The following is a 27,961-nucleotide window of genomic DNA, read 5'->3' on the forward strand; positions in this document are numbered from 1 at the left end:
AATTACTTGTAAATTCCATAGTATGAAAAAAGGCGTTCCTTGTAAAACAGACTATAAATACATTAAATTAATTTTACTATACCTTCCCACAGAGAAAACCTTTTTTCATACTATGGAATGTGCTGTAAGTTATTTATTTCTGAGCAGACTGTTTTCACAACTGCACACAAAAAAATAGTATTGTTTTGTTATTTCCAAAACACTTACTGGGTTTTTTACGTCAAACTAAACTGAAAATATTCACACAAAAAAATCATCTTCATAGATGGATGGGACGGACTAAAAGTCGTTTTTGTTTATTTCTTAAAATTAAAATAAGTTATTTATTTCTGAGCAGACTGTTTTCACAACTGCACACAAAAAATAGTATTGTTTTGTTATTTCCAAAACACTTTTACTTTTTTTTTTTTTTTTTACGTCAAACTAAACTGAAACTATTCACACAAAAAAACATCTTCACAGAGGGATGGGACGGACTAAAAGTCGTTTTTGTTTATTTCTTAAAATTACCGATATCGGGTCCACTTGACTCGTAGAATTCAAGAGTTATTTATCGTCTTTTCTACTACATCACAAGTATTAGAACATACAGTGTAGCAAAATAATTCGCACGAAAAGCTAAAGAACAAAACAAGAATAAAAGTTGTAAATTAGTGGTAAGCTGTCTCCACGACCATTTTCATCGTCATCTGTCAGGCCGGTGGTTCGTCGGAAGATGTTCCAGGTTCAAACTGATAAGGCATATTTATTATTTCTTGTGTTGCACAAATATTAGTCCAGTCGTCATTACTACACTATTCATCATCGAAAGAAGAATCACATGATCAATGAGCTTGGCAGTCGCTGTCGGTCCCACTTTCGCTTGCGCTGGAAGTCATCTCGTGGTAGGTTTCTGTGAAGCGCGTTCCCTTCGTGACGTCACGGCTATTTACAGGCAAATGTTTTTACCGAGAATTTTACTCGGTTGTTTCCGGCAGTGTTCTACGGGAGTGATGTTTTAATACTTTTATGGGGCATTTTCGTAATTATTGATTTACATATCGGTGTAAAATATTATTGTAATGAATTAAGAAAGCATTTAATTGTGGAATTTGAAATTTTAGTGTATGGTCTGGCACAGTACTTTAATAATTCAAGTCCGTTATCAGGCACGGCGGAAGCAAGTAGACGTACAAGTAAAATGAATATCTTCCTTAAGATATACTACCAATAATAAATTGGATTCTGAATTACTAGAGGGGCGACTGATTGGTTGATTTATTCAGTTAGTTAATATTATCATAGTGGATGGAATTATGTATTTCCATCATTCTGTCCTCAAAATTAGTTGTAATCCATATAAAAATGCAGTGATTTTTTTGCAACTCTGTATATAGCTTTTTGGTAGAAATGCTATGAATAGATGTGTTTTTTGTGCAAATTCGGGCATTTTCGTTTAATTCGGGCAAAAGCCAGCCTGCCCCCCCCCCCCCCCCCCCCCACACACACACACATAAATGGAAGCCCGTACGTCTATGCTAGAGTTCCTTGCTTGAAATATTATTATATGCATGTTTGTGTGCGTGTTGAATAATAATTCAGACGTGTCATTATTTGCAAACATAAGTGTTAACATGGTAGTCACATGATGTGATATTTCTGAGGGTGTTTTTTTATTTTTTGTATTTGTTATTTAATTTTGTTTCTTCTTTTTTTTTTAACACGCCGACCTGAAAACTACCAGTGACCTTCCGTTGAAGAACAACGACAAACAAGAAGATTGAAGTTTATTGTAAATTTTTTCTAGAATCTTTGAAATCAGTATGGAAAATATAGGATAGAAACAAAAAGCAACCCTTTACCGATTCTTCTATACACTACAAGATGATGAAATCGCTTTTATTCGTGGGAGTCCAGTTGTGTAATTGTGGACTAGTGCCATCAACGAATTTAAGAACACAACGAAAATATTATAATGCATGTATACATACAGTACGGATTTATGGTGCCACCTTTTTCGATTCAGAAATTTAAGTACCCATCGAAGTGCGTTCTTCAGCAAAAGCAATCAAAAGATTTCACAGTATGCAGAAGATTGCCTTATGGAATACACAAGGTATGCAAGTGGGTTTTGACATTTGAGTTCATGGATGCAACATCCACGACGTGTACAATAGCGATTAAAGCCTGCGAGTCCTACACCTACGGACATTGGCGTAGCGAGGCTGTGTGTGTTTGGGGGGGGGGGGGGGGGGGGGGGGCACGAGGTCAATGCACCCATCAAACCTTTTTTTAATGTATTAAATTTTATAAAATTATACATACATAGTGTGTGCTCCCCCCCCCCCCCCCCAATTTAAAATCCTTGCTACGTCAGTGCCAACGGCTAATGTTACCGTCCTCTATGACTCACAATTCCCGGGATGATCAACTGCGACGTAGACCTACAACTGTCACGACGGCTTTTCAGATAATAAAAAATAACATTTGACATCCAATAGCTGATGATTAATAGTCAATGTGCTCTAATGGTGTCGTTAAACAAAACAAACTTTCACGACGGCTTTTCGTTTTGTAGACCACTCTAGAAAGAGGTGACGTGTCGGGTTGACGGATCAGGGCAAGAAGACTCAGTCGGAGGCTATCTCCAGTACAACGTCATGGTCGTTAAAAACTATCTGTTAAACAGGACATCCATTCGTACGTGGTCCGTGTGTCCGCATTCGAGTCAGTGAAAAATAAAATGGATATATACAGGGAAAAAATTTTTTTATTTACGGTTATATGGCGTCAGACATACAGTTAAGGACCACACAGATATTGATAAAGGAAACCCGCTTCCGCCACTTCATGGGCTACTCTTTTCGATTAGCAGCAAGGGATCTTTTATATGCACCATCCCACACAGGGTAGAACGTACCATGGCATTCGATATACCAGTCGTGGTGCACTGGCTGGAACGAGAAATAGCCCAATGGGCCCACCGACGGGGATCGATCTCAGACCGATAGCGCATCAAGCGATCGCTTTACCACAGGGCTACGTTTCGCCCTAACTTACTTAAAATGAGACTAATAAAAGATCATGGTTAAAATCTCTAAATGTTTTATTTTCGATTTTCTTATAAACTACAGTAATATAAAACTTGTTTTTCCGTTTTGTTTTTGAACAATTACTGAATTTATTAACGTCCATTACAGAAATGTTTTAAATTTCATTAATAGTCCATTATACAACTTAAGCGTGTGGTGTAGATTTCTCGATGGAAGGAATCTCGTGGAATGGAAAGGCGTCTTTGTAGACCGTTTTGTTTGGGAAAGGGCCGTCACTCTTCATGAACACACTGGTCAGAGATAGAGTTTGCTTGAAGCTCTCTCGGGGACGGGAGCTCCGTGGCGGGAAATCAGACCTCACGGTTGACTCCCCTTGAAACTTGTGTTTCGACGGGGTGTACGTTTCCTTTTCTCTCACAAAGCGTTCTGGTAATTCCAGCTGAACGTAATCAGCTGGAAAAAACAAACTAATTAAATGAATAAATAAATAAATAAAATAAAATAACTAACTAATATTGTATAGTTCACTGGTTTTAAGCCTTACCACTCGTGGCCATACAAAGTTTGTTTTGTTGAAACGACACCACTAGAGCACATGTATTTATTAATCATCGGCTATTGGATGTCAAACATTACATTTCAAAATATAGTTAGTGACATCAGACAAGTGGTACGTATATATGGAGGATAGACAATTAAATGTACGTAATATAAAATAATAATAATAAAGACAAAACGAGTACATACTCATACGGGTGTTAACTTTGGATAAACCAGGCGATTACCTACATGTACATTGATCTACTGCCGTTGATCTCATTGTTAATCAAGTTCTTGGAAACAACCGTTTTTATTTATAATGTATAAATAGTTATCGTTGATTATAAACATTGGGGCGACCAGTAAACACGTTACATATATACTAAACAAAATTAATTAAAATAGTTTCTGCATTTTTCATTAAATTCAGTGAAAACAAAATTACTGCTTCTAACGTGCAAGATTTGTTTCATTTTTTTCTTTTTCTTCTTGTTTTTTTAAAAATTGTTTTGTTTTGTTTTTGTTTTGTTTGTTTGCTTGCTTGTTTGTTGTTGTTATTGTTGCTTTATGTATTGAGGGGTTCCCTGGGAGTGAAAACCCGATCACTAGGACGTACTTTTATACACAGGCTCTGCCACAAATTTTGTCTTGTATCCGTTTTTCGTAATCGTCTGCACGGGTTTCACTCGTTCTGCGGTCTTACCTGAAACAAAAAAACACACAAATTAAATACAAAATACATGTCTAAATTACATTATTTAATACTCTTAAAGGCGCAATCTCGGCATTTGTTTTAAATAATTATTAATCCATTTAGAATTGACCATTCACATTAACGTCATTTTCTAACATCCTTTATAGGGTCGGATCCAGGCAAATAAGCCGACTTCCAAAGTGAGCGAGATTTGTAGGGGTGGGGTGGTGTCAGGGATCCTCATTTTCATTTCATTTCAACTTATTTTCGTACTTATATCCAATTAAGGCTCAAGCACGCTGTCCTGGGCATACACCTCAGCTATCTGGGCTGTCTGTCTAGGACAGTGGGTTTGTTGGTAGTGGTTAGTGAGAAAGAAGAGGGTGTAGTGGTCTTACACCTATCCAATGAGTCGTTAAAACTGGCTCTGGGTGGTAGCCGGTATTGGGCTGCAAACTCAGTACCTCCAGCCTTATGTCCGACGGCTTAACCACGACATCACAGAGACTGGTAGGGGTGGTCAGAGACGTGTTGGGGGGGGGGGGGGGTCTCACCTGGGTAGCCCGCCATGTACGACGTCACCATGCAGTGGTCTCCCTTTGGTTGCCAGTAGCCGTCCGCAGGCTTGCACGGCGCCGTCTTCTTCGCCTTCATTGGCAAACCAAACGCCTTTCTAGAACAAAAGTAAAAGGAAACAACATTGTACAAATTACGGTTATTCCCGGTGATAAGTTAATTTGATATCTGGACGTGATATAACTGGTTTATTCCCGGTAATAAGTTAATTTGATACCTGGACGTGGTATAAGTTAAGGTTCTTCCCGGTAATAAGTTAGTTTGATACGTGGATGTGGTATAAGTTAAGGTTATCCCCGGTAATAAGTTAATTTGTTATCACATGGTATAAGTTACGGTAGAAGTTAAGGTTATTCCCTGTAATAAATTAGTTTGATACCTGGATGTGGTATAAGTTAAAGTTATTCCCGGTAATAAGTTAGTTTGATACCACGTGATATTAGTTAAAGTTATTCCCTGTAATAAATTAGTTGCATACCACGTGGTATAAGTTAAAATATAAGTTGAGGTTATTCCCGGTGATACGTTTGCTACCTGGACGTGGTCACCCCCTCGATGACGCCTTCCTCTCGCACGACCTCGTACTCCGGTTTGCAGTTCACCCTGGCTGGGAGGGGGTGCTCTCGGAACGCCTCCCGGTATTCGCTCCTGCCTTTCGTAACCATCATTCTGAGAAATGTTAAAGTAAAGATTATTTTGTTTAACAACAACACTAGAACACTATGATTGAGTAATCATCGGCTATTCCTAGTCTTCAGAGGAAATACGTTATAATTTATCATGTTATAAGTGTTTTCCACGGTGTTTGATATGCCAGTCGTGGAGCAATGGTTGGGACGGGGAAAAAACCAATTAGAGAATGGGTGAACAGAGGGGAATCGATCCTTTGACCCAAGCACCTCCGGATGTGAGCACTGTACTGACTGAGCTAGACCCCGCCCTCTAGAGAAGTCTAAATACAGAACTCTAGTTAAATATTAAACGTATATAAAATGAACCCGATATAATTATTTATATAATTATTGGATACTTCAAGCACGGCAGAAGCAACTAGACATTGTAGACCGTGGGCCCACTATAACCACCCCCCCCCCCCCCCCCCCCCCCCCGGGATTTTTCAAGATGAGTATATCTTTGAAGCCTATCCATAGACATATTCAAATCAGCTTGTCTGCAGGCAATCTGTTGGTGGGTGTGCCTGTAGGGCACGTTTGAGTGTAGGCACCCTATTTATTTTTAATAATTCTGGACTATATCACTGCTTTTACTTTAAAGCTGGGTTACTGGTGAATGTATTCCACCATAAAATAATACATTTTTGGCATCTGACTAAGCATAGTGAGTCAATGAATTTGAAATGTCCTGAGTATTACAAATATGTAGTATATGCAAAAACTGCATGGCAATATTGAAGTTAACATTCAGACATATTTTGAACAGGTTTAAGACCAAATTATGAATGCTATTCATGCTAAATTACATGTTCATAACAACAAACCACAAAGCAGTGCAATATATGTGGTATGGATATAGTACCGGGGGTATACTCGCCAGCAAAAGTTACACAGTTCCCGATATAAGTAATCCTCTATGTACATGTGTATGTATACATACCGTACCTAAAACATTCTGATCCTTTTATTATTGTATTGTATTTAATATCTGAAGGCAGCATTACTTAAATATGGTGCAGTACATGCTGTCTAAACCATTTACATGGATATTTTGAATATTTTTATATTACACACAAGTCTTACAAACATAAAAAGTGAATTTACTTACCATTCTAGGCAAGTCTGCATAACATATACAATTTATCTATCTCAGAACAGTTCATCTTACAATAGCTAGTTTTTTTGTTGCTTTTTGTAATATTTTAGAATTGCAGTTCTATTTATATTATGCTTAACTTATGTTTTGGTGTATATAATTGATATCTACATAGAATATTGTCATCAGGCAAATATCTAGCACTATAAAAATCTAACTTTCATTCCCAATTCTCAATCATTTTATGTGACCCAAATATAATATATGCGAAGTTTACAATTTTCTATTTCTACATCCTTCCTTTTATTCTATAAAGTAGATGTTAATAACAATTACAAAACAATATAATATGAGGTATGAATAATTATATACTTCTCAAAATAAGTTACTAGTAAGCAATGCCAGAAATGTATTAATTTCTATGTATACACATACTTAGGATTGCCTGAAGCTTTTATTATTAAAAAAACAAATTGACCTGGATTTTTTCTATAACATATTGAGGCTTCATTATTCAAATATGGTTAAGTATATGGAGTTTATATACTATGTTCAAAAATTTATGAAGATGTCCCTCTGTTCTTAGTACCAGCCAATTATAAGTACCTTTCCTCAGCATGTGTGTTAACACATTTACAATTCATCTATCTCACAGAAGCTTGTACTATTTTTAAAAACATATTTGTATTTAAATTGTGCTTAATTTATGCTTAGGTTTATATAATTGACATCAGATATAGTCATCAGGCATATCTAGCACTTGACTTTCTTTCCTATTTCAGTCTTATCATCTGACTCAAATATAATGTGTATTATGTTCACAATATCTGTAATTTCTTATTTTTGCTCTGGGCCTTTACTCCTGTTCCTCCCTCAATATGTCAACAGCTCTTGCATTATCAGATCACAAACCATCCAATTCAGCTTCAGTATTTCTTTGGACATTTCTCAGCCATTTCTATGTGGTTGAGGAATACCCTGGACTTTGTGATATGACTAATACCATATGAGACCATGGCAATTTGCTCTCTTCCAATTTGCTCTATTGGTACAGCATATTTTTAAAGAATATCTACTGGAAGGAAGATTGCAACTAATCCACAGTAGCATAATAACAGCATTCGTGGTTTGGCACTAAATTTCTCATGTGAAAAGGGTTCTTCCAAGCCACACTTGATCTAAGGAGTCTTAAGAGACTGGAAGACCTTTTAAATGAAAAAAAGAAACCTCTATCCTCAGCTTCTTGGGGAAAGGGTTCTATTTGTGAGACAAAGTACATGTTTCAAACGCAAACCATGTCTGGGGGTGTTGTAAAGTGCACAAGAAGATGCAGAGACAAAGATTATACTTCAGTGTCTGTACATTGCTGCCAGTTCACCATCCCAGATACGGACATTTGTATACACTCAATTTGGCAACAAGAGGCATCTTATATATGTGCACAGCATCATTAAGGATGCAGGGAAGACACCAACTAGCAATTCCAGCTGTGCTTGCTATTACTGGCTATGATACCAACAGTGCTTTTATGCAGAATGGAAAACTGGAAGTTCAGCAAAAATTGATGTTCATATATTTAAGAAGTAGATCATTTCATATACCTTCTCTATGGGAGTGCAGGTGCGAATAACATACAAAAACATCATGACTTGAGAAATATCTGAACATGTTTGTTGCCAAACCAAGGATGATAATATTGAACTACAGTAGAATATAAATCAGCCTTCTCCACTCTACATGTATGTATTCACTGAGAATGCTCCGAGAATGCACATAAAGAGAACAAATTGCCAAGTTGTCATTTGGTATCAGTCATACCAGCCAGTCCAGGCTATTCCCCAACCAAATTGTCATATGGCTGAGAAATTTTAGAAGGCACACTAGAGATGAAATAGTGATATGATACCATGAGAGCTGATGGACATACTGATGGGGGAACCAGAGCAGAGGTTGGAGAAGGAGAATACCAGAAATTGTGAACATGACAGCCATACTTTAATTGCATGAAAATGCAATGGAATATGAAAGGAAGTCAAAACTTTCCTAGATAATATTTGATGTAGAAACTAATTATATACACTTGAGCATAAGTTAAGCACAATGTAAATATAAAGGCAAATCTAAAAATATTACAAACACAGACTAGTATAAGATGAACGTCTGTGAGATAGATGACTTGTACATGTAATGCAAAAGAAATTATGGTAGGTACACAAAACTAATGCTTTAAATTTTTAACACTGGTGTTTAGTAAAGAGGGACATATTCATAATATTGATGCACATACATGTATACTCAAGAAAATTAATTAAGGGCTAGTAAACTTTCTTATATTATAATATAATTCTTTGTTACTGTCATATTATTTTAACGTTTTAGTCATATATATGGCTTCTATACATTGTTTCAGTAAACTTTTACTGGTTATACACGCAAAAAACACTGGGATTTCACATACTTATGAAAAATATGTTTTTTGTCATTATGTTCCCTCAAAATTGTTATTTCGGTCATTAAGTTTAAGAACATGCCACAATTCTGACAACTTTCAACGGAAGAAGTTGTATTTCCCCCCATATTTAAACGAAAATGCTAAAATATCTATTGGACCTTAATTAATTTTGTTAAGTATAGTATAGGCAGATATACTGAACCATATTTGAATAATGCTGCCTCAGTATATTAAATACAGTGCAATTTTTAATAGTAAAAGGTTCAAGCAGCCCAAAATATGTGTAAATATAGAAAATAATGCATTTCAGGCATTGCTTAACTTTTGCCGATGAGTATATCATTATTCATACCACATATTGCATTGTTATTTGGTTTCTTACTATTAACATCTAGTATAGGATGAATATCATTCATTTTGGTCTTATATCTGTTAAAAATATATATGGATGACAACTTTATCACTATATTTAATTTTTCAATATAGTGTTTTTGGGACAAAAAATGTGCAACGGTACCCCCATTCAAATGGCGATATTTTTTTAATCCACCGACATTTTTGCTGCAGACAAGCAGATATTAAATTCATATATAATGAGGTATCTAAACATACTTGTCTCCAAAAATCCCTGGTGGGGGGGGGGGGGGGGAGGTTTTCGGTATCTGGCCCATGGACTATTGGGTTGCTGACTGAGATCGACGGCGCAAAGCAACGTTTCTAGGGGGTTCGGGGGTATGCTATCCCGTAAACTTTTGAAAACTAGATTTGGGGTCATCCATTTAGTACGTACGCACAATTTCCCGATTTTTGGCCCCCCCCCCCCCCCGTACGCATGCGTACGCCAGTGCCCACCCCCACCCCCCCCCCCTTGCGTACATACGCAAAAGATCGTCAGTCAGTACCAGTAAATGTAGACAATGCCACCGTCGATGTCATCATGGTATACTATAATTAATGAATACTGCTCATTGTACAAATGTATTAAACAACGCTTGACGACGAATAAAATGTTTCTAAATGTATTATAAACCGGAACGTCTGCTCTGTTTTAATTACAAAACAATTCAAATCATGTTTAATGATTTAATCACAAAACTATAAAACTGGAACTAACTCGGAACTATAAACCTAAAAGTCGGAACTTAGTACCAGTAGGTACAACTTTTTGGGGCACATGACAACAAAATATCGATAAACAATAGGACTGCCTAGATCAATGAGAAAATTTGTAGTGTTATTCATCCAATGCCTCCCAAGGTACACCAAGGGCCTCAAAAATATTTCTGTAGATCGGCGGTGCAAATACAGGCTCTGCTTCCTCAGTTAAGACTGCGTCGCCGTTGAGGTGTTCAGGATCATCATGAATGGCCTCATAGGCATCCGGCCCTTCATCCATTGTTTCAACCGTACACCCTCCTCCACGGCGATGCCTGGTCACTGACGCTATTGATGGGAAATAGATTCCACACTTCTTGCACACACGCCCATCAATGTCCTTCATTATTGTAGGGCAGTATGAATCGTACGGGATCTCCTTGTATATCTTGAGTACTTGGGGTACACGCGACAGGGAAAGATTCACGTGAAGTGCCCATAAAAATCTCACCTGTGTCTTTCTTCCCATCGCTACTTGCGGATGACTTTGGCAACTGTGCCCAAAAGTTTAGGAGCGATGTCTTCTTCCTCCCTTCCTGTTTTTAACTGAAGAATCCGCCTGCTAAAGGCCGAATCGTCATCCTTCAGCAACTTCCATTCGGCCGCGGCAAGTTCCTGAACCTCGCCCGCCTTCTTGGTTGGGTTTACACATTTAATACATTTCAAAAGTTGGGAATATTTGTCATAATTATCACCACCGGAGGCCATTTTCTTGGCCATGCATGCGTGTGTCAAATGACACAAAGGTCATGCAGTGGAATGACGCAAAGGGTTAGTATGGCGAACAAAACAGGCGCCGACGATCTAGAACGTCAGTAAATAATCAAATTAACTATATATTTTTTTTTTTTAATTTTACCCTAATAACAACCCCCCCCCCCCCCGCCGTACGCAAGCGTACGCAAAATGGCTCTTAAATTTTCAACCCACCCCCACCCCCCCCCCCCAAAATGCGTACGTACTAAAAGTATGCCCCCTTTTCTGAAATGCAATTTCCTGCAGTCTAGTAAAATTCATCTCTGCCTTACGATTTACTACCAATAATAGTTTTGATTCAGAATTATTGGGGGGAGGGAGGGCTAGCTCCCCTTCATCTGCGGTGCCTGGAATTACAAGTGAATAAAATAATACTAAACCTAAATCACCTGTAATGTGAGCGACTGTCTGTATCTCCAATATCTTGCAATAATATAACGGCTGTTGTTGTCGTAACGTAAAATCGATTATGACGTCACTGATAATTATGCCGTCATGGACACTCAAATACTGGCCTCGATGACACAGACTTTGTGTACAGACAGGACAGAAAGGGAGCGAGATTAATTTCAAAATCAAATCGAAACCAAAGCAAATCAGTTCAGGCCCGTAGCAGGGGGGGGGGGGGAGGGGGGGGGGGAGGGGGGCAATAATCTTGGTTGTTTTGGGGTTGGTATTTTTATAACCTCGACTGAATGTAAAAGTTGTAGCGAGACTAACGGATCGAGATTAACGGCGAGAGTTACAGTAACAGGCAAATAACCTTTGAATCATGCCCCGGACCCCCCAAATAATTAACGCCTTCGGCGCTCGTTCAACCCCCCCCCCCTCCCCAACCCCCACCCACCCCCACCCACCCCAATAATGTCCACCATGCTACGGGCCTCCAGTTTATTCATAAATACATCAACAATATCAATGAATTGTGCCACGTAGAAAAAAAATAATGAAACAATGGATAGAAATCGTAATTTCTTAAAGGCGCTCAGTGCCTATTTGTTTCTTTTGCATTCTAAACTGAGGAAGCACTGGTGTCATGTTCATTTATTATACTGACATTATTATGTGTTTCATGTCTTTCTGCAGGAGTGATTCATACCTGGAAACACAGAACTATCCCATCCTCATGTATGTTGAAAAATGCAAAACGATTTGGTTACATGTAAACAAAACACAATCAGAGATCAATGTGAGTTATGGACAAAATCCAAATATGATAACATTAGTGATCATGGTTAACTAGAGTGTTAGGGTTGTACAACTGTCTAAAATGGTCATCACCCATTCAGAATATGTGAATGTATGCAAAGTATAAGCCAAAACCATATTGTAAGTTTGGAACAAACAACAGAAATGTTACAGGCAGTTAAAACTCTGGAGAAATATGTAGATAACAATAGTCAACTGTTATTTTGAAATTTACATTAATATGGTTCGCACGCATCCTGGAAATCCTGGAAAGTGCTTAAATTTTATTTTCATCCTGGAAAGTGTTTAAAACTCCTGGAAAAAATTAATTAACCTAAAAAGTGTTGGAATTTTATTATTTTATTTTCAATTAATAATAATTATTTTGAAAATATGTTTATAAATATCGCGTCTGGCCTCAAACCACAATTAATTACACTGTTTTCTCATGTAGCCCCAGTGGCTGTAGCACTTTTATTAATTACACCAGGCCATTGGCATTTTATAAGAAACGTTACCTGCCTGGGGCCAATGAACACTCAAAAGGACGACCCCTGTTGTCCAGCTCTTTTTCACGTTATATCAATGTAAAAAAAAAACCCACGTGGGCTAAGGGACCGAATCACACCCATTTCTATGCATTTTACACAACAAATGTTGCATGACTTCAAGGTACTGTGGGGGACAGTATGCAGTATCCAGTTTAAACCAAGTGCACATATTCACTAACTGCATCCTCTTCCCTGTCAAACCCAGTGTAATAATTCAGCATACAAAACAGCCCCCCAGCCATTAATCACATAACAAGAACACTATATTTTCTCGCATTCATTTCCGTATGGGTTGATAACTCTAGTCCGATGCCGTTTGACCTCTGGTGCCAACCTATACCCTTCATGCAACGGTCATTATAAGAGGTCGACTGTCATTGGTCAGATGTTAAAATATATAACACGATGAGTGCATATAAAAGATCCCTTGCTGCTAATCGAAAAGAGTAGCCCATGAAGTGGCGACAGCGGATTTCCTCTCTTAATATTTGTGTGGTCCTTAACCATATGTTTGACGCCATAAAACCGTAAATAAAACGTGTTGAGTGCGTCGTTAAATAAAACATTTCTCTCTTTCTCTCTCAATATCTGTGTGGTCCTTAACCATATGTTTGACGCCATATAACCGTAAATAAAATGTGTTGAGTGCCTCGTTAAATAAAACATTTCCTTCCTTCCTTCATTGTTGAAGTCTCAGAGAACTCCATACACATCAAAATGGTATCCACGTGTCCAGGCAAGTCAACGAAGAAACCAATTAACTAATAAACAATCATTTTACGGGTTAGTTTTGATTGTTTATGATGTAAATTGGTGACAATAAGAGTCCCATTTCAAAAGATTACTTTTCTGCTATCAATAAATAATGTGTTTGACATTTAGTTACTCACGGAATCGGGTGTAATTCCGGTAAATTTCGCATTTGAAACACGATGTCGCTGATGAGTTTAAAATAATTATTAATGAAAATAAAACATGTTTCTGTGAGTCATGTAATTTTGTTATTAGATACTTAAAACCACCCCACCCCCCCCCCCCATATTTAAACTATATGTAGTACTCTATAAGACTGACCCATAAACGTAATACCGTAAAAAAAAACCAAAAAATGCAAGGGGCTTGAATAATAAAAATTATAACAAAAAATTCTCTTATTTTTAAGGATTTTAGACTATTAACTACTCATAACGACAAACCAAAATCCTACTATTGTTTATTTTTTGGGTTTTTTTATTTAAAAAAAAAAAAAAAATTAAATCTACATAGTATTTTTACTCTCGTTTTTTCTCATTAACTTGGGTACAACTGTGTTTGTTCTTGAATAATATAAATTTTTTATTTAATTATTTATTTTTATATAACGACACCACAGTTTTGTTTATTTTTTTTGTTTATTTGCAAGTGATGTGTTGTTCATTGTTGGCCACAACTGTGTTGTTTTGTTTGGTTTTTTTTGTGGGGGGGGGGGGGTGTGTGGTGTTGTTGTTTGTTTTTTTTGTTTTTTTTTTTGGGGGGGGGGGGGGGTTGTCTGTTCCGAGTATTCTGGGATCTTGTATGTTATTAACAGCTGGTAAAAATGTTGCTGAAATGCATTGCAAGTTATACCAGTCAAATTAAGTTTAACATTTGAAAGGTAAACATATTTAGAAGTCAATGCAATGGGGTGTCGTTAAACAAACATTCCTTTCCGGGTAATGTATTCAGACTTCTGGAAAAATGTTTAACAACAAACAAAAAAAAGCACCGGAAAATGAACCAAAATAGTGCTTTAAAGTCCTGGAAGTGTATGAACCCTGTATTATTTCGAACCAGTTTCAGTAAGAATGTTAAATCAAAGAAACAGATGGATTTGGTGCATATGTTATGAAACAAATTGTTATTTGCTCACAACCTTTCTTGTTCAGTTATCCTTCATTCCAAGCCCGAAGTTACTTGGCAGCTATTAATTATCAGAAACATCTCAATAGGCCATATGTTAAAACCAAAGATGGAAAATTGAGGTAAATCAATCAGTCTGTTTGGAATAGTGTTCAATCATTTACTTTAGTGGGATTGAACTCAGTCGGTGGAGTGCTCGGGAAAATGTCCTGATGTAACTAAAGCAAATATTTCTTCTGCTTATAATGTTATTTTAAACTCGCTTCCAGGTGAATGGAAAACAATTATTATTATTGAGAATAAAAATGTCTCTTTAGTTAAAGATTTATTTTTTATTTATAATAATGAAATAATAAATTCAAGTAAATTCACTGTTAAATTAATATATTCTTTTTTAATTGCTCAAAATTTCAAATTACCTACATGTTTAGAAAAATGGAAGGATTTAAGTTTTAAAGTATCATGGAAGCTAATTTGGAAATCCATTCATTATTGTGATAAATCTCCTGAATTCATTGATTTGGATTTTAAAATAGCGCATAATATTATTTTTACATATTGTAAATTGTATAAATATGGTAAAGTTTTGTCCAGTCAGTGTCCAGTGTGCATGAAAGATGATGAAGATATGTGTCATTTGGTTTTATATTGTGATGAATTGGTTTTCTTTACAACACCTAAAAATATTACTATTTGGCTGTCATGTTAGAATATTAAATTGCCCATATGATTTCTTAAACATTATATTGTCAATTTATAGAATATCAGTTTTTAAAAGACGTGTAATAACTGAATCAAGAGGGTCAAATATCAATCTTGTTAGGTTTTTTAAGCACTACGTGCGTCAGTTCTTTGGATTACTTCTTAATCAATATCGTTTTCAAAACACTTTCTGTTTTTACTAATAAATATATTCAGAATAATAGGTTCCTTGACTTGAATGATGATGTATTAATCTTTAAATATCCTCTTAATAATTAACATTAGCAGTCAATATTCCTCAAGACTACAAGAAATGTATAAAGTTTTAAATAATTATACAAGTGTGCTTGGTGTGAGTCAGTGAGTGGTTGTTTGTGTGTGTGTGTTTTTATTTATTTTTTATTATATACATGTTGTATTTATTTATGTGTTATGTTGATATTGTAAATAAAAAGATTTAAAAAAGTGCTCGCTTGAGTGCTCGCTTGAGATGCTTGCATCGCAAGATCGAACCACCTCGATGGATCCATTCAGCTGGATTTTTTTTCTCGTTCCAATCAGTGCACCGCAACTGGACAAAGGCCATGGTATGTGTTTTACTGTTTGTGGGAAAGTGCATATAAAAGATCCCTTGCTGCATTTAGAAAAAAATGTAGCGGGTTTCCTCTCATGACTACAAGTCAGAATGACCAAATGTTTGACATCCAAAAGCTGATGATTAATTAATGGACGTGCTCCAGTGGTGTGGTTAACAAAACAAACTTTGACATTAAATTTTGCTGTTATTAGAAAAACGTTAAAAATGTTCAATACATTCAAATTGTTTACAAACAATAATAATAATAACAAGACATTTCCCATCATTAAAGGTCTCAATCACCAAACAGCATCAACCAAAGACTACAGGTTCCACCCCTTCTCCACCTTCCCAAATAATTATATATATATATGCTATGTATGTATTTGAAATACATTTCACTTGTAACAATGTACAGCTTATTCACAAATAATCACATGCATTTAAAATTTGGAGATGACTTGTACAGTTAAAATAAAAGTAAAATTTACACTACAGAGCACGATATTGTCAGTCTGTGTATATATAAATGTTGTGATTGTTTCAGGTACCAGAGGGCATACTTAAAACACAGTTAGAAATAGGTATGTGTGAACCAAACAAGTGGGAAAAGAATACAAGTACATCCCAGACCTGATGATAATGACTCTGAATCTCTATATGGAAGACAAAACAATGAGCAGCAGAGTGGAGATGTTGGAGACAGATTCGAGAAGAATCGCCTCCACAATTGCACCTATTGTCCCTCCACCAACATCAGAAATTGGGGCAGGACAGAAATCTCGCTTTGAGTCCAAATACTGAAGACAATCGTGCGAACATGAGGGCGGGGGGGGGGGGGGGGGGGGGGGGTTGTGGTCAGAAAGTGGATCATTGACTATATCTTTGTATGTATATACTCTATGGCAATTTGACATTTTACACAAAAATGAATTTAAGCTATGCCTTTTACACAAAAATTAATTTTCAGCTATGCCTCTTTCCATTACACCACTTTAGAACTAATTTTCTGCAAGTAGCTTCTTGCTTATTCTAAAGTAAATAGTGTTCAATTAATTCATTAAAAAAGGCGACTTGGTAACACTTAGAGATAAAACAAAACAAACCAATTACTTAATCAAGAATTTGAATTCTCAAGTCTCCCTGTGGTGAAGTTATCTTAAATGAGAAATGAGAAGACAAACTTGCTAGAGAATGAATTCTAAACGGTTAAATTAGTGCTTTTCAATTACATGTCATTATTTCGATAAGAAGGCGACGTGTGGTAAAAGGTGTATCTTTTTTAAAAGATTCCGGATCAGCCATAAATGCTTTTAAATAGTTCTATATTAGGGACGGGATGTAGCCCAGTGCACTCTTGATGTGCGACGGTTTGTATCGATCCCCGTCGGTGTGGTCGGCTATCGTGCTAACCTGACTATATCAAAAGCTGTTGAATGGTGCATATACAAGACCCCTTGTTACTAATGGGAAAATATAGTGGGTTTCCTCTCTAAGACTATATGTCAAATTTACCAAATGTTTGACATCTAATAGCTCAATGTGCTCTATTGGTGTCGTTAAACAAAACAAGCTTTATTATTTCTACATTAGAGAGTAAACCTGTCATCATGATACCAGCGATTTTGTTTTTGTTAGTATCGTGCTAATTCGATCATGACCTTTGGCATCAGGTAAAACTGGATTGCACGCTGAGATGGTACCAGCGATTTTGTTTTTGTTAGTATCGTGCTAATTCGATCATGACCTTTGGCATCAGGTAAAACTGGATTGTATGCTGAGAATTCAAACACTTGTTTTCCTTTATCAGTACGTGATACGTAAGGGCGGGTCCAGACGTGATCACATGGGTGGTGTAAGGCCGGGGTGTATTCTAACAACAACCACGCCATACTCACCGCTACATGAAACAAAACACCAAAAACTACACGAGTCTCCAGTACTGTTATTTTATAGTCACTGCATTATGAATTTTATTTGTTTTCAATTTCTTTAGAGGTACCACAAGAGCACATTGCCATGGATGTCAAACATTTGATAATTCTGACACATAGTGGTCAGAGAAAACCCGTTTCATGTATCCATTAGTAGCCATAGTAAGAAGTTATTTATACCAGACAGTACATACCACGGTCTTTGATATACCGGTCGCTGGGTACTGATGGGGAAGCGAAAACCTCAGTGGGTCCACCGAGAAGTTTTGATCCTATAACCCGATTATCTCAGGCGAGCGCTCTACCGACTGAGCTAGATCCCGCCCTCAGACCTGACATGACCAAACAGCGATTTGGTCTCCACTGGTGATTAGTTTTGGACCGGCCCTAGACGAATTCTTCACAGCAGGAAGTACTACAGTAATATATAAATCAACTGGCTGGAGTGGAACTACGGACATACGGCTACACCTGACTCTGCGCTGTGTTAATAGGTAAGGAACTACTGGCAAAACTGTGAAGGTAAACAGGAGATTTGTGTGTGAATAGGTCTCATCAAACACCTATTTTATCAAAATCTACAACTAGAAATCCGGGTTCGACAACTTTCGCTAGCTCTCGGTCCCGATTCGTGAATGTTTGGTCTGGGCTGGTGGAAATTGTCAGCTGTATTACTACAATACATAGAACACTAGCCAAAGCTTCTGTGAGGCCTATAGTGACTTTCTCAAACATTTGTCGAACACTGTAGAAATACTATAAACATTTAAAAAACAATACAAAAATACAATGCCCTAATGAATGAAAGAAAGTAATAGGAGAGCGAACTTTCATCCCTATGAGGTAATTCCCCCACTATAACTGAGGTGTGTGCCCAGGACAGCGTGTTTGAACCTTAATGGGATATGAGCAGAATTAGCAAGTTCAAATAAAAATATATTTGTGTCTGTTAATCTCTTCTACAATACATTTGTTAACATATGAATATTTAGTAGATAGTTTTGTAGTTTTTCTGTAACATCGTGTTTACTCAATCAATAACTCTCTGTGAACTAATCGAGTAATAACGTTCCGCTCTGTGTATCATTAACTCATGGCGAATGTAACAAGAGTCGTCACAGCTGTTACCATCAAAAGTACAGTCCACACGCCGCCATTTTGGTGTGCGAATTATCAACCTGGAAAATTGATATGACATTTAAAAATGATGGACCAACTAGCCATATATAATTAAGTTGGCGATTTGACCAGTTCAATGGATAACATTTATAATACGTAGACAAAACATCCTGTTTGATTTGTGTTCACAGATTCCACGAACTAGACATGTTGCTTCTTCTGCTGAGTTTGGTGTTGTCGTCTGCTGTTTTAGGTAAGTACATTAAAGGTGCATAATATTTGATTTTTTTCAAGATAGAAAACAAGTTAAAAGTTTGTTTTGTTTAACGACACCTGTAGCGCATATTGATTCTATAATCATCGCATAACATTTGGTAATTTTGACATATTCTTAAAGGGACATTCCTGAGTTTGCTGCAATTTTGAAATATGTTATCGACTAATATATTTTTCTCCATAAAGATTAGTTGCTATGGTGGGATCCTTTAATTTGTACATAGGTTAAATTTCATTTTATTTACTACCGGTTTTTTCGTATGTACGAAACATTTGAAGACAAAATCCAGTCTGGGCTTCTGAGAAATATTAAGTCGACCAGAAACAAATTGTACATAAGTCACACTGAGGAGTCTAAACAGCGATATATTTTGCATGTAAGTTAATCGTAGAAATATTTATTAGCGAAACATCTTACCGCAGCAAAACTCGGGAATGTCCCTTTAAGTGATCAAACCCACGATATTTTTTCCATTAGTAGCAAGCGATCTTTTATATGCACCAACCTACAGTCAAGTAGCACATACCATGGTCTTTGATATACCAGTCGTGGTGCACTGGCTGGAACAAGAAATAGTTCAATGGTTCCTCCAATGGGTAGGCTCCTATTTAAAATATAATGAAACTTTTATGAATGAACAGTTGGTTGTTTGCCGATACCCCAACATAACGAATACATCGGTTATTGGTGTTCAATTCAATAATTTTATTGTATGTAAGGCCATAAGCCCATATATACAAGAATTCATGTGTTGATATCAATATATTGGGTGTTCAACAAAGGTAAGTACATCTGTCAAGTGATATAGTGATATATATATATTGTAACGGGGCGGCTCATGTCCACAATTGCTCGCGCTTTAAATTTGGTAGCGGGCGCCACGAACAATTGTGTTTCCGAGCCCCGCCAGTGATAATTTGAAATAACGTAACTGAGCAGGAAGCGTTCTCTTCAGGGTCTTAGAAGAGTTAAGGTCCAGTTAAAATCCAGATATAACAAGATACTAGATAACACTAGAAATTCAAATTACAACACAACACAGAAGTTGGAGAATAAACATTTATGTCACAAAACACAAATAAAGCAAATGGTTGACATGGAATTGATCGATCGCGTTATTTTCGCGACGCGTGTTATTGTCCAATTATTGTGTCTGGTAGTATACACTGTTCATTTACAGTGTAGTGGAACTGCACTGGCCATATTGTGCAAATCCACTCGATTGATTTTGTCTGGGGTCAGGCGTCAGTCTGGTACACTGGAAACGTTATCGAACCACAGGTCCAAGGTCTAATGTCCTAGTGAAGCTAACAAGGAGAGAAGGCAACACCTTGTTGGTGCCCGTAGTCAAGCCGTTGTCCCTGTGGGTCCACTCCGAGAATATAAGAGGTCTTGAGTCTCTGGTGGGAATTAAACATCAACAGAAGTACCGGTCTGGGTCAAACATCCAACAACAGAGTGGTGACGGCCTTCAACAACTGGAGTACATCAAAGTCACCGCTGAGGAGTGACAGCGATGCTGCGAGTTCCCTGGATGCCTTATGGATGTGTCGCCGCGCCTTACACCTGCATCTACCTCCAGTTCCTGTCCCGCTCCTCCGTCACAGCTCACCACGAGCTGTAGTGAGAATTCAGGGAAACCTCAACCTGTAATCTCTCATCCAAAACACTAGAATACACTTAAGTTCACAATCCTAGAATGCACTAATTCCACAATTCTGGAATACACTAGCACAATTATAGAATGCACTAAGTTCACAATCCTAGAATACCAATGGCGATGAGGTAGTCGTTGCTGCTGATGACTGACACTAAGACATTACAAAGTACAAGAAAGTAAGGGGTTCCCAGATGCTAACATATTTCAAAACAATATCACATATACACGCTGAACATCTAATATGCTATGCGTCTTAAGCTGCGTTATTCTGCGTCCCATGCGTTAACAAAGCGTTCAATGCTGCGTCCCATGCGTTAACACTGCGTTGTTGCTGCGTCCCTTGCGTTAACACTGAGTTGTTCTGCGTCCCTTTCGTTAGCGTTAACTGCGTTAAGCGCAGCGTTCCTTGCGATACACTGCGTCCCTTGCGTTGTGCTGCGTTCCTTGCGTTAACACTGCGTTGTGCTGCGTTCCTTGCGTTGTGCTGCGTTCCTTGCATTAACACTGCGTTGTGTGCGTTGTGCTGCGTTCCTTGCGTTAACACTGCGTTGTGCTGCGTTCCTTGCGTTAACACTGCGTTGTGCTGCGTTCCTTGCGTTAACACTGCCTTCCGTGCGTTGTGCTGCGTTTCTTGCGTTAACACTGCGTTCCGTGCGTTAACACTGCGTTCCTTGCGTTAACACTGCGTGCGTTGTTGCGTTAACACTGCGTCCCTTGCTGCGTTGTGCTACGTTAACACTGCGTCCCTTGCGTTACGCTGCGCTGCGTTAACACTGCGTCCCTTGCGTTACGCTGCGCTGCGTTAACACTGCGTCCCTTGCGTTACGCTGCGCTGCGTTAACACTGCGTCCCTTGCGTTACGCTGCGTTGTGCTGCGTCCCTTGCGTTACCACTGCGTCCCTTGCATTCTGGTCTCCACTCTGCTGTTGTTGGTTTCAGTCTTCGGAGCTGGGTAAAAACCTCAAGCCCCCGTTACAGCGTTACGTTTCGTCTTATATACCCCCAACCCGGGTAAATGACGTCATGTTACATGACGTCGGCTAACATTACGTCATTATTTTCCGAGTTCCTCCGATTACACAATCGGCAGGCGACGTCAAAATCCAAAACCCGGAAATAGTTAAAATGCACAATTAAGACCCATGTTTAATTTTAATTATAGAATTGTTTCATATTTCTTATTTTATAGTCTACAATTTAATGTGGAGATGCTGTTCTCTGTAGGTTGATAAAGACAATACTAATTTATTCTTTATATCGCCAATGTCAAATAAAATATAAACAAAACCAAAAATGTATAGTTAACAACACTTTAAATCGGCTTACATTTTACATGCCTTTACAAGTGTAAAGAACGCCAAAGATAATTGAGTAATAATACGAAAAGATTCTGGGTAGATGAAGTAATAAGATATTTAAGTATACATCGTTGTGAACACTATAACTTCTATTATTTTATTATATAGAGAACAGTACTCACGTTTTAATACTTTTATACGTTCCGTCGTTCCTTATATTCCAAGGAAACATTCTTAATAGTTCATAATTAGAATAAAAGTGTTTAAACGTGATAAATCAACACGTTAAACTACATCGAATACACAGCAAGAGCTAAAGCTGGCCAGGGGCCGCTTAAATATATATATATATATATATATATATATATATATATATATAGTAAATTATATATTTTTAAAATAACCACTACGATTGTAATTAGCAGAAGGTGGATATTGCTGTCTTTCAAAATACAAATAATGCCATTTCAGTTGGATATGCCATTTTGTTATATACCTGACGAAGACCATGTATTACTGGGTTGTACCTTGATCTTTATATAAGACCCTACCCCCAGTAATGCTATGAAACGTACTTCTTTTAATATGTCCCGTGGCTCTCCCCCGTCCCCCACCCCACTCCCAACCCATTTGAAGTGTCTAGTTTAATAATATTTTTTTAATCCGTCATCCCCAATATACAACACTAAATTGCCCCGAAAATGCGTCTCTGTGCATCTTTTTATCGAACAGTTCTAATGTCACATTGTTATATTGAACTATTTGATTATCTTGAAATTTGTATGACCGACAATAATGACTGTGTATTTTTAAATACGGACAATGACTTTTGATTTTAAATATGTAGTAACTCAATATTTGTAAGCATCACATCATGCCTAATATCAGCGAGAAACTATCTTTCAGATGATACATGATGTGGGTGGGTATAGAATGGGGTACTTAAGTCGGTACCGACACGTTAGGTTGTATTTGCCGCTCGGCTATATGTTAGATACCAAATAGCCGTAGTTTAAAATGTGCTGAGGTGTTGTTAAACAAACATTCCTCCCCACTCTCTCTCTAACCACTCTCTCTCTCTCTCTCTCTCTCTCTCTCTCTCTCTCTCTCTCTCTCTCTCTCTCTCTCTCTCTCTCTCTCTCTCTCTCTCTCTCTCCATGTGTCAAAATAACCGTATGTTAACCACCAATTAACCACAGTTTAAAATGCACTGAGGTATCGTTAAACAAGCATCCCTTTCCTCTCTTTTCTGTAGTGTCATGAACAGTGATTTTCAGATCAATAATGAATCATTTCTTCAGCAGCCTCGTTATATGTAATATTACAGGTGATGACAGTTCCCGGCTGAAGGAAGTGGAACAAGAGTTCGCGGAATGGCGGGAACTTGAGTCTCCCGAGTTTGCCACGGAAATAGGCGTGCACAAATACGACGATCTAGTCGAGGATTTCAGTCTGACCGCGCTGGAGTCTAAGAAGGCAAATTTATACATTTATTGGCAATAATGTCTTCTAAACAACAACAGAACCAGAGATGTTTTAATGTATATATTTTTCATGCTAAAACTAGATCGCTGAACACTGTCAAAATTAGCTCAAATGTTCAAAGGACGTGCATAATTTCAAAAGACACAAAAACTAATCTGATTCAGACTGAATAATTTTTAATAGATTTTTTAAAAGCTAAATTAAAGGGATCATTCCTGAGTTTGCTGCATTGTAAGATGTTTCCGACTAATAAAATATTTCTACGATTAAACTTACATATTAAATATATTTTCTTGTTTAGAATATCAGTGTCTGCATATTCAATGTGTTTCTGATCATCTTAATATTTGTAAGAAGCCCAAACTAGATTTTGTCTTTAAATAATTTCGTACGTACGAAAAAACATATTTTAGGAAATAAATGAAATTTAACCTAGTACAATATTAGAACGATCAGAAACACATTTAATATACAGCCACTAATGTTTTATGCGGAAAATTATATTTGATCCCTAATTACAATCGTTACAAAGTCTCTCTTATGTCCCTTTAATACAGTAAAGTACACTTATAACGAACATGCCTAGAACGAACTACTGCATAGAACGAACTGATCGTAAAGTCCCGTTTTATCTCCCTATACATTAATAACTAACTTAATAAAATACAAATGTGTACAACGAACTACTGCTATAATGAACTAACTATCATGGTCCCTTCCGGTTCTCTATAAGGGTGCGTTACTGTATTTGCGTTTCGGTTGTTGTTCAGTATACATTATCTTCTTTAGATATACACACACGCTGCTTTTTCTTTTATGGGTGGCAGTTGAGTCCCATTACTTACCCATTTGTTACCTGATGCTTATCAATCAGAATTATCGACCCTTTTTTATATATCAAAACAATGCAACCATCCCACAAGGAACGCCTTTTTTTCATACTACGGAATTGAATACAAGTTATTTATTTCTGAACCGATTGTCTTCGAAATTGCACACAAAAATAGTGGGGTTATTTTTTTCTCTACAAAACACTTTGACTTTTTTTTTTGTTACGTCAAACCAAACCAAACTGAAATTATTTACATTTTTTGTCTGTTTGTTTTTTGTTGGGTTTTTGTTGTTGGTTGTTTGTTGTTTTGTTGGGGGTTTGGGGGGTTTGGCGGGGGGGGGGGGGGGGGGGGTATAGTCATGCCGAGCTTATTTCTCAGTATAACGCGTCACTGCTAATGCTACATCATATTTTGAGATTCTACGTCCTATTGGTGAAAATCTTGTATATAATTTCCATCGCCCAGAATATGAAAAAAACCCCAGAATTGACATTTATTGACTGATAATGGAGGGTGTCGACTGTAATGCAGGATATGCCCATGTGCAGCCAGCACATGATAATAATATCATCACTGTTTAATCCTGATTTATCAGCGCTTGCAGTCACAGCTGTCTGCTAGTACTTATATTAATATTTATTGATCTCTGTGTCGGAGGAGGCGGGATCTAGCTCAGTCGATTGAACGATCGATCGCCTGAGGTGGTTGCGTCATAGGATCGACGTCCCAAGTAACCATTGCAATACGACTTGTATATCAAAGACTGTGGTATTTGCTGTCATGTCTGTGGGAAGGTGCATATAAACGATCCTTTGCTACTAACAGAAAAAAAATATCTGGTTTCCTTTCTATACTGTTACACTAAGACTATATGTCAGAATTACCAAATGTTTGCCATTCAATTGCAGTTGATTAATAAATTAATGTGCTCTAGTGGTGTCGTTAAACAAAACACACTTTAACTTTTAACTGTTTCTGATATTCGTCAAACCAGTTTGGGTGACAGTCCTCATAACCACGGAATATGAAGGATTTATCAAAACAACATTTGGACTTTGTGTAGAGATTCAACTTTGAAATGTTGATGGTTTTGGTTGAGGTGGGGAGGGGGGGGGGGGCGTAAACCAATGGTAAAGCGCTCACTTGGTGCCCTGTCAGTCTAGGGTCGAACCCTGACGGTGGGCCCATTCGGCTATATCTCGATCCGGCCTGTGCATCACTGGTATATAACAAAGAGCACATCGATGAATTAATCATTGGCTATTGGATGTCAAACATTTGGTAATTCTGACACATAGTCATCAGAGGAAACCCGCTACATTTTGTTTTCAATACCAGCAAGCTATCTTTCATATGCACTTTTCCACAGACAGGAAAGCACATACCGCGGGCTTTGACCAGTTGTGGTGCACATATTGGAAAGGGAAAAAAACTCAATCATTTGAATGGATCCACCGAGGTGGTTCGATCCTGCGACGCAAGCACCTCAGACGAGCACTCAACCAACTGAGCTAAATCCCGCCACTTGGTATATCAAAGGCCGTGCTATGTGCTATCGTGTCTGTGGAATGTTGCATGTAAAAGATCTCTTGAGAAAATGTAACGGGTTTTCTCTTTAAGACTGTATGTTAAAATTACTAAATGTTTGACACCCAATAGCCGATGGTTCATAAATCAATGTGTTCTTGGCCTCTAGTGGTGTCGTTAAACAAACAAAACAAAAAACACCAAAGCTTTATATATGATATTGTAATTTGAACGATAAAACAATTACCGTAATAAAAAGATTTGTATCGCTACACAAAGTAGAGACCGAGGGAGAGATGGGGTTTTTTGTTTCAGGGCGACGAGTGCTACCACGAAACAAAGTCACGTGTTTTGTTTATTGGTGAAAGCGGCCTCGGTGGCGTCGTGGTTAGGCTATCGGTCTACAGGCTGGTAGGTACTGGGTTCGGATCCCAGTCGAGGCATGATATTTTTAATCCAGATACCGACTCCAAACCCTGAGTGAGTGCTCTGCAAGGCTCAGTGGGTAGGTGTAAAAAACTTGCACCGACCCGATCAAAATCTGTGTGGTCCTTAACCATATGTCTGACGCCATATAACTGTAAATAAAATGTGTTGAGTGCGTCGTTAAATAAAACATTTCTTTCTTTCTTTCTATTGGTGAAGGGCGATAGCTGCTTCCTAACCGGTTGTTTTGTTTTGTAGACAAAGATGGCGCACTTCATCAACCGCTTATATAACGTCAGCAGACAGAATCTCAGTCAGAGGGACGGCTACAGCTACGACGTCTTCTTAGATACGATCAGCACCATCGGCAACAACTACAAGTGGAGACTGTAAGATATTGGTATCATCAGCAACAGCATCATCATAATAATCATCGTCATCATCATTACCATAGTAGTAGTAGTAGTGGTGGTGGTGGTGGTGGTGGTGGTAGTAGTAGTAATATATAGCAGTAGTAGTGGTAGTAGTAGTAGTAGTAGTAGTAGTAGTAGTGGTGGTGGTGGTGGTGGTGGTGGTGGTGGTAGTAGTAGTAGTAATATATAGCAGTAGTAGTGGTAGTAGTAGTAGTAGTAGTAGTGGTGGTGGTGGTAGTAGTAGTAGTAATATATAGCAGTAGTAGTGGTAGTAGTAGTAGTAGTAGTAGTAGCAGTAATAGTAGTAGTAGTAGTAGTAGTAGTAGTAGTAGTAGTAGTAGTAGTAATAGTAGTAGTGGTGATAGTATCGGGGGCTGTTGGGGGGTGGGGGTGGAGGTATTATTAAACAAAACATGTCTATATGTCTATTTTCCATTGTCAAGTACAATTTAAACATGCGTATAAAAGTGTTTTAAAATAAACAGGACAATTTATCATATTCCTAAACCTGCATTGTAAACTACAGATACGGCCCTCTGAATCCCGTGAACTTCCTGGAAGGCGATCAGATCGACCCGGCGTTCACGATCAAGGTGATGCTGTTTGGCACCAAGGGGGACTACGAGAACTACATAGCCAGACTGAACGCAATGCCAGCCCAGGTACACACCTTTTACTTCACCTCACTAACCAGACTACGATTATCCTCTCATAGGCTATTTGCAAAAAGGGTCGATATCATAATATACCTTATGGTCAGAGATTTTGTACATTATGTAATATGAAAGTTATAGAAGATGAATATCACTTTGTGTTAGTTTGCCCAATGTATAGAGATTTAAGACAACAGTATTTAAATAAGATTTACAATAGATGACCAAATATCCAAAAGTTTTATAGGCTAATAGATACCCCTAAAATGGTTATTAATTTAGCAAAATATGTACATCTTGCTATGCAGAGACGCCAGTTAGTGTTATAATTGGTTTTTATCTGTTCTTCACAGCTTTATACTTTCATGTATTTTCTTCAACTAACCTTCTTACTGAGTCACTGACTTTAATTTGTACTTTTCATTGTATGTAAGCTATAAGTGTTATGTAATACTTTATGCAATA

At 37.6% G+C, this 27,961-nt stretch overlaps 2 protein-coding genes across 2 annotated transcripts in view; one reads left to right on the forward strand and one right to left on the reverse strand.

Annotated features, from left to right (window-relative positions):
* Nucleotides 1–3,061: 3,061 nt before the first annotated feature.
* On the reverse strand, nt 3,062–11,447 carry LOC121376511 (stabilizer of axonemal microtubules 2-like). Its single transcript, XM_041504405.1, has 5 exons — nt 11,365–11,447; nt 5,377–5,511; nt 4,821–4,939; nt 4,189–4,275; nt 3,062–3,485 (listed from the first exon to the last, which is right to left on the reverse strand). Exons 2-5 carry the CDS (start codon nt 5,508–5,510, stop codon nt 3,217–3,219), a joined length of 609 nt encoding a protein of 202 aa, XP_041360339.1. The 5' UTR covers nt 5,511; nt 11,365–11,447; the 3' UTR covers nt 3,062–3,216.
* A 6,704-nt stretch (nt 11,448–18,151) lies between these two features.
* The window catches only part of LOC121379968, a 33,819-nt gene continuing 24,009 nt past the window's right edge, over nt 18,152–27,961 (forward strand). Inside the window, exons 1-5 of the mRNA XM_041508673.1 lie at nt 18,152–18,299; nt 19,116–19,177; nt 23,487–23,635; nt 26,689–26,819; nt 27,370–27,505. Of these exons, the coding sequence (XP_041364607.1) occupies nt 19,132–19,177; nt 23,487–23,635; nt 26,689–26,819; nt 27,370–27,505 (462 nt within the window). The 5' untranslated portion in view covers nt 18,152–18,299; nt 19,116–19,131. The remainder of the gene's footprint in view (nt 18,300–19,115; nt 19,178–23,486; nt 23,636–26,688; nt 26,820–27,369; nt 27,506–27,961) is intronic.

The sequence above is a fragment of the Gigantopelta aegis genome, chromosome 2 (genome assembly GCF_016097555.1).
Source record: "Gigantopelta aegis isolate Gae_Host chromosome 2, Gae_host_genome, whole genome shotgun sequence".
Lineage (NCBI taxonomy): Eukaryota > Metazoa > Mollusca > Gastropoda > Neomphalida > Peltospiridae > Gigantopelta > Gigantopelta aegis.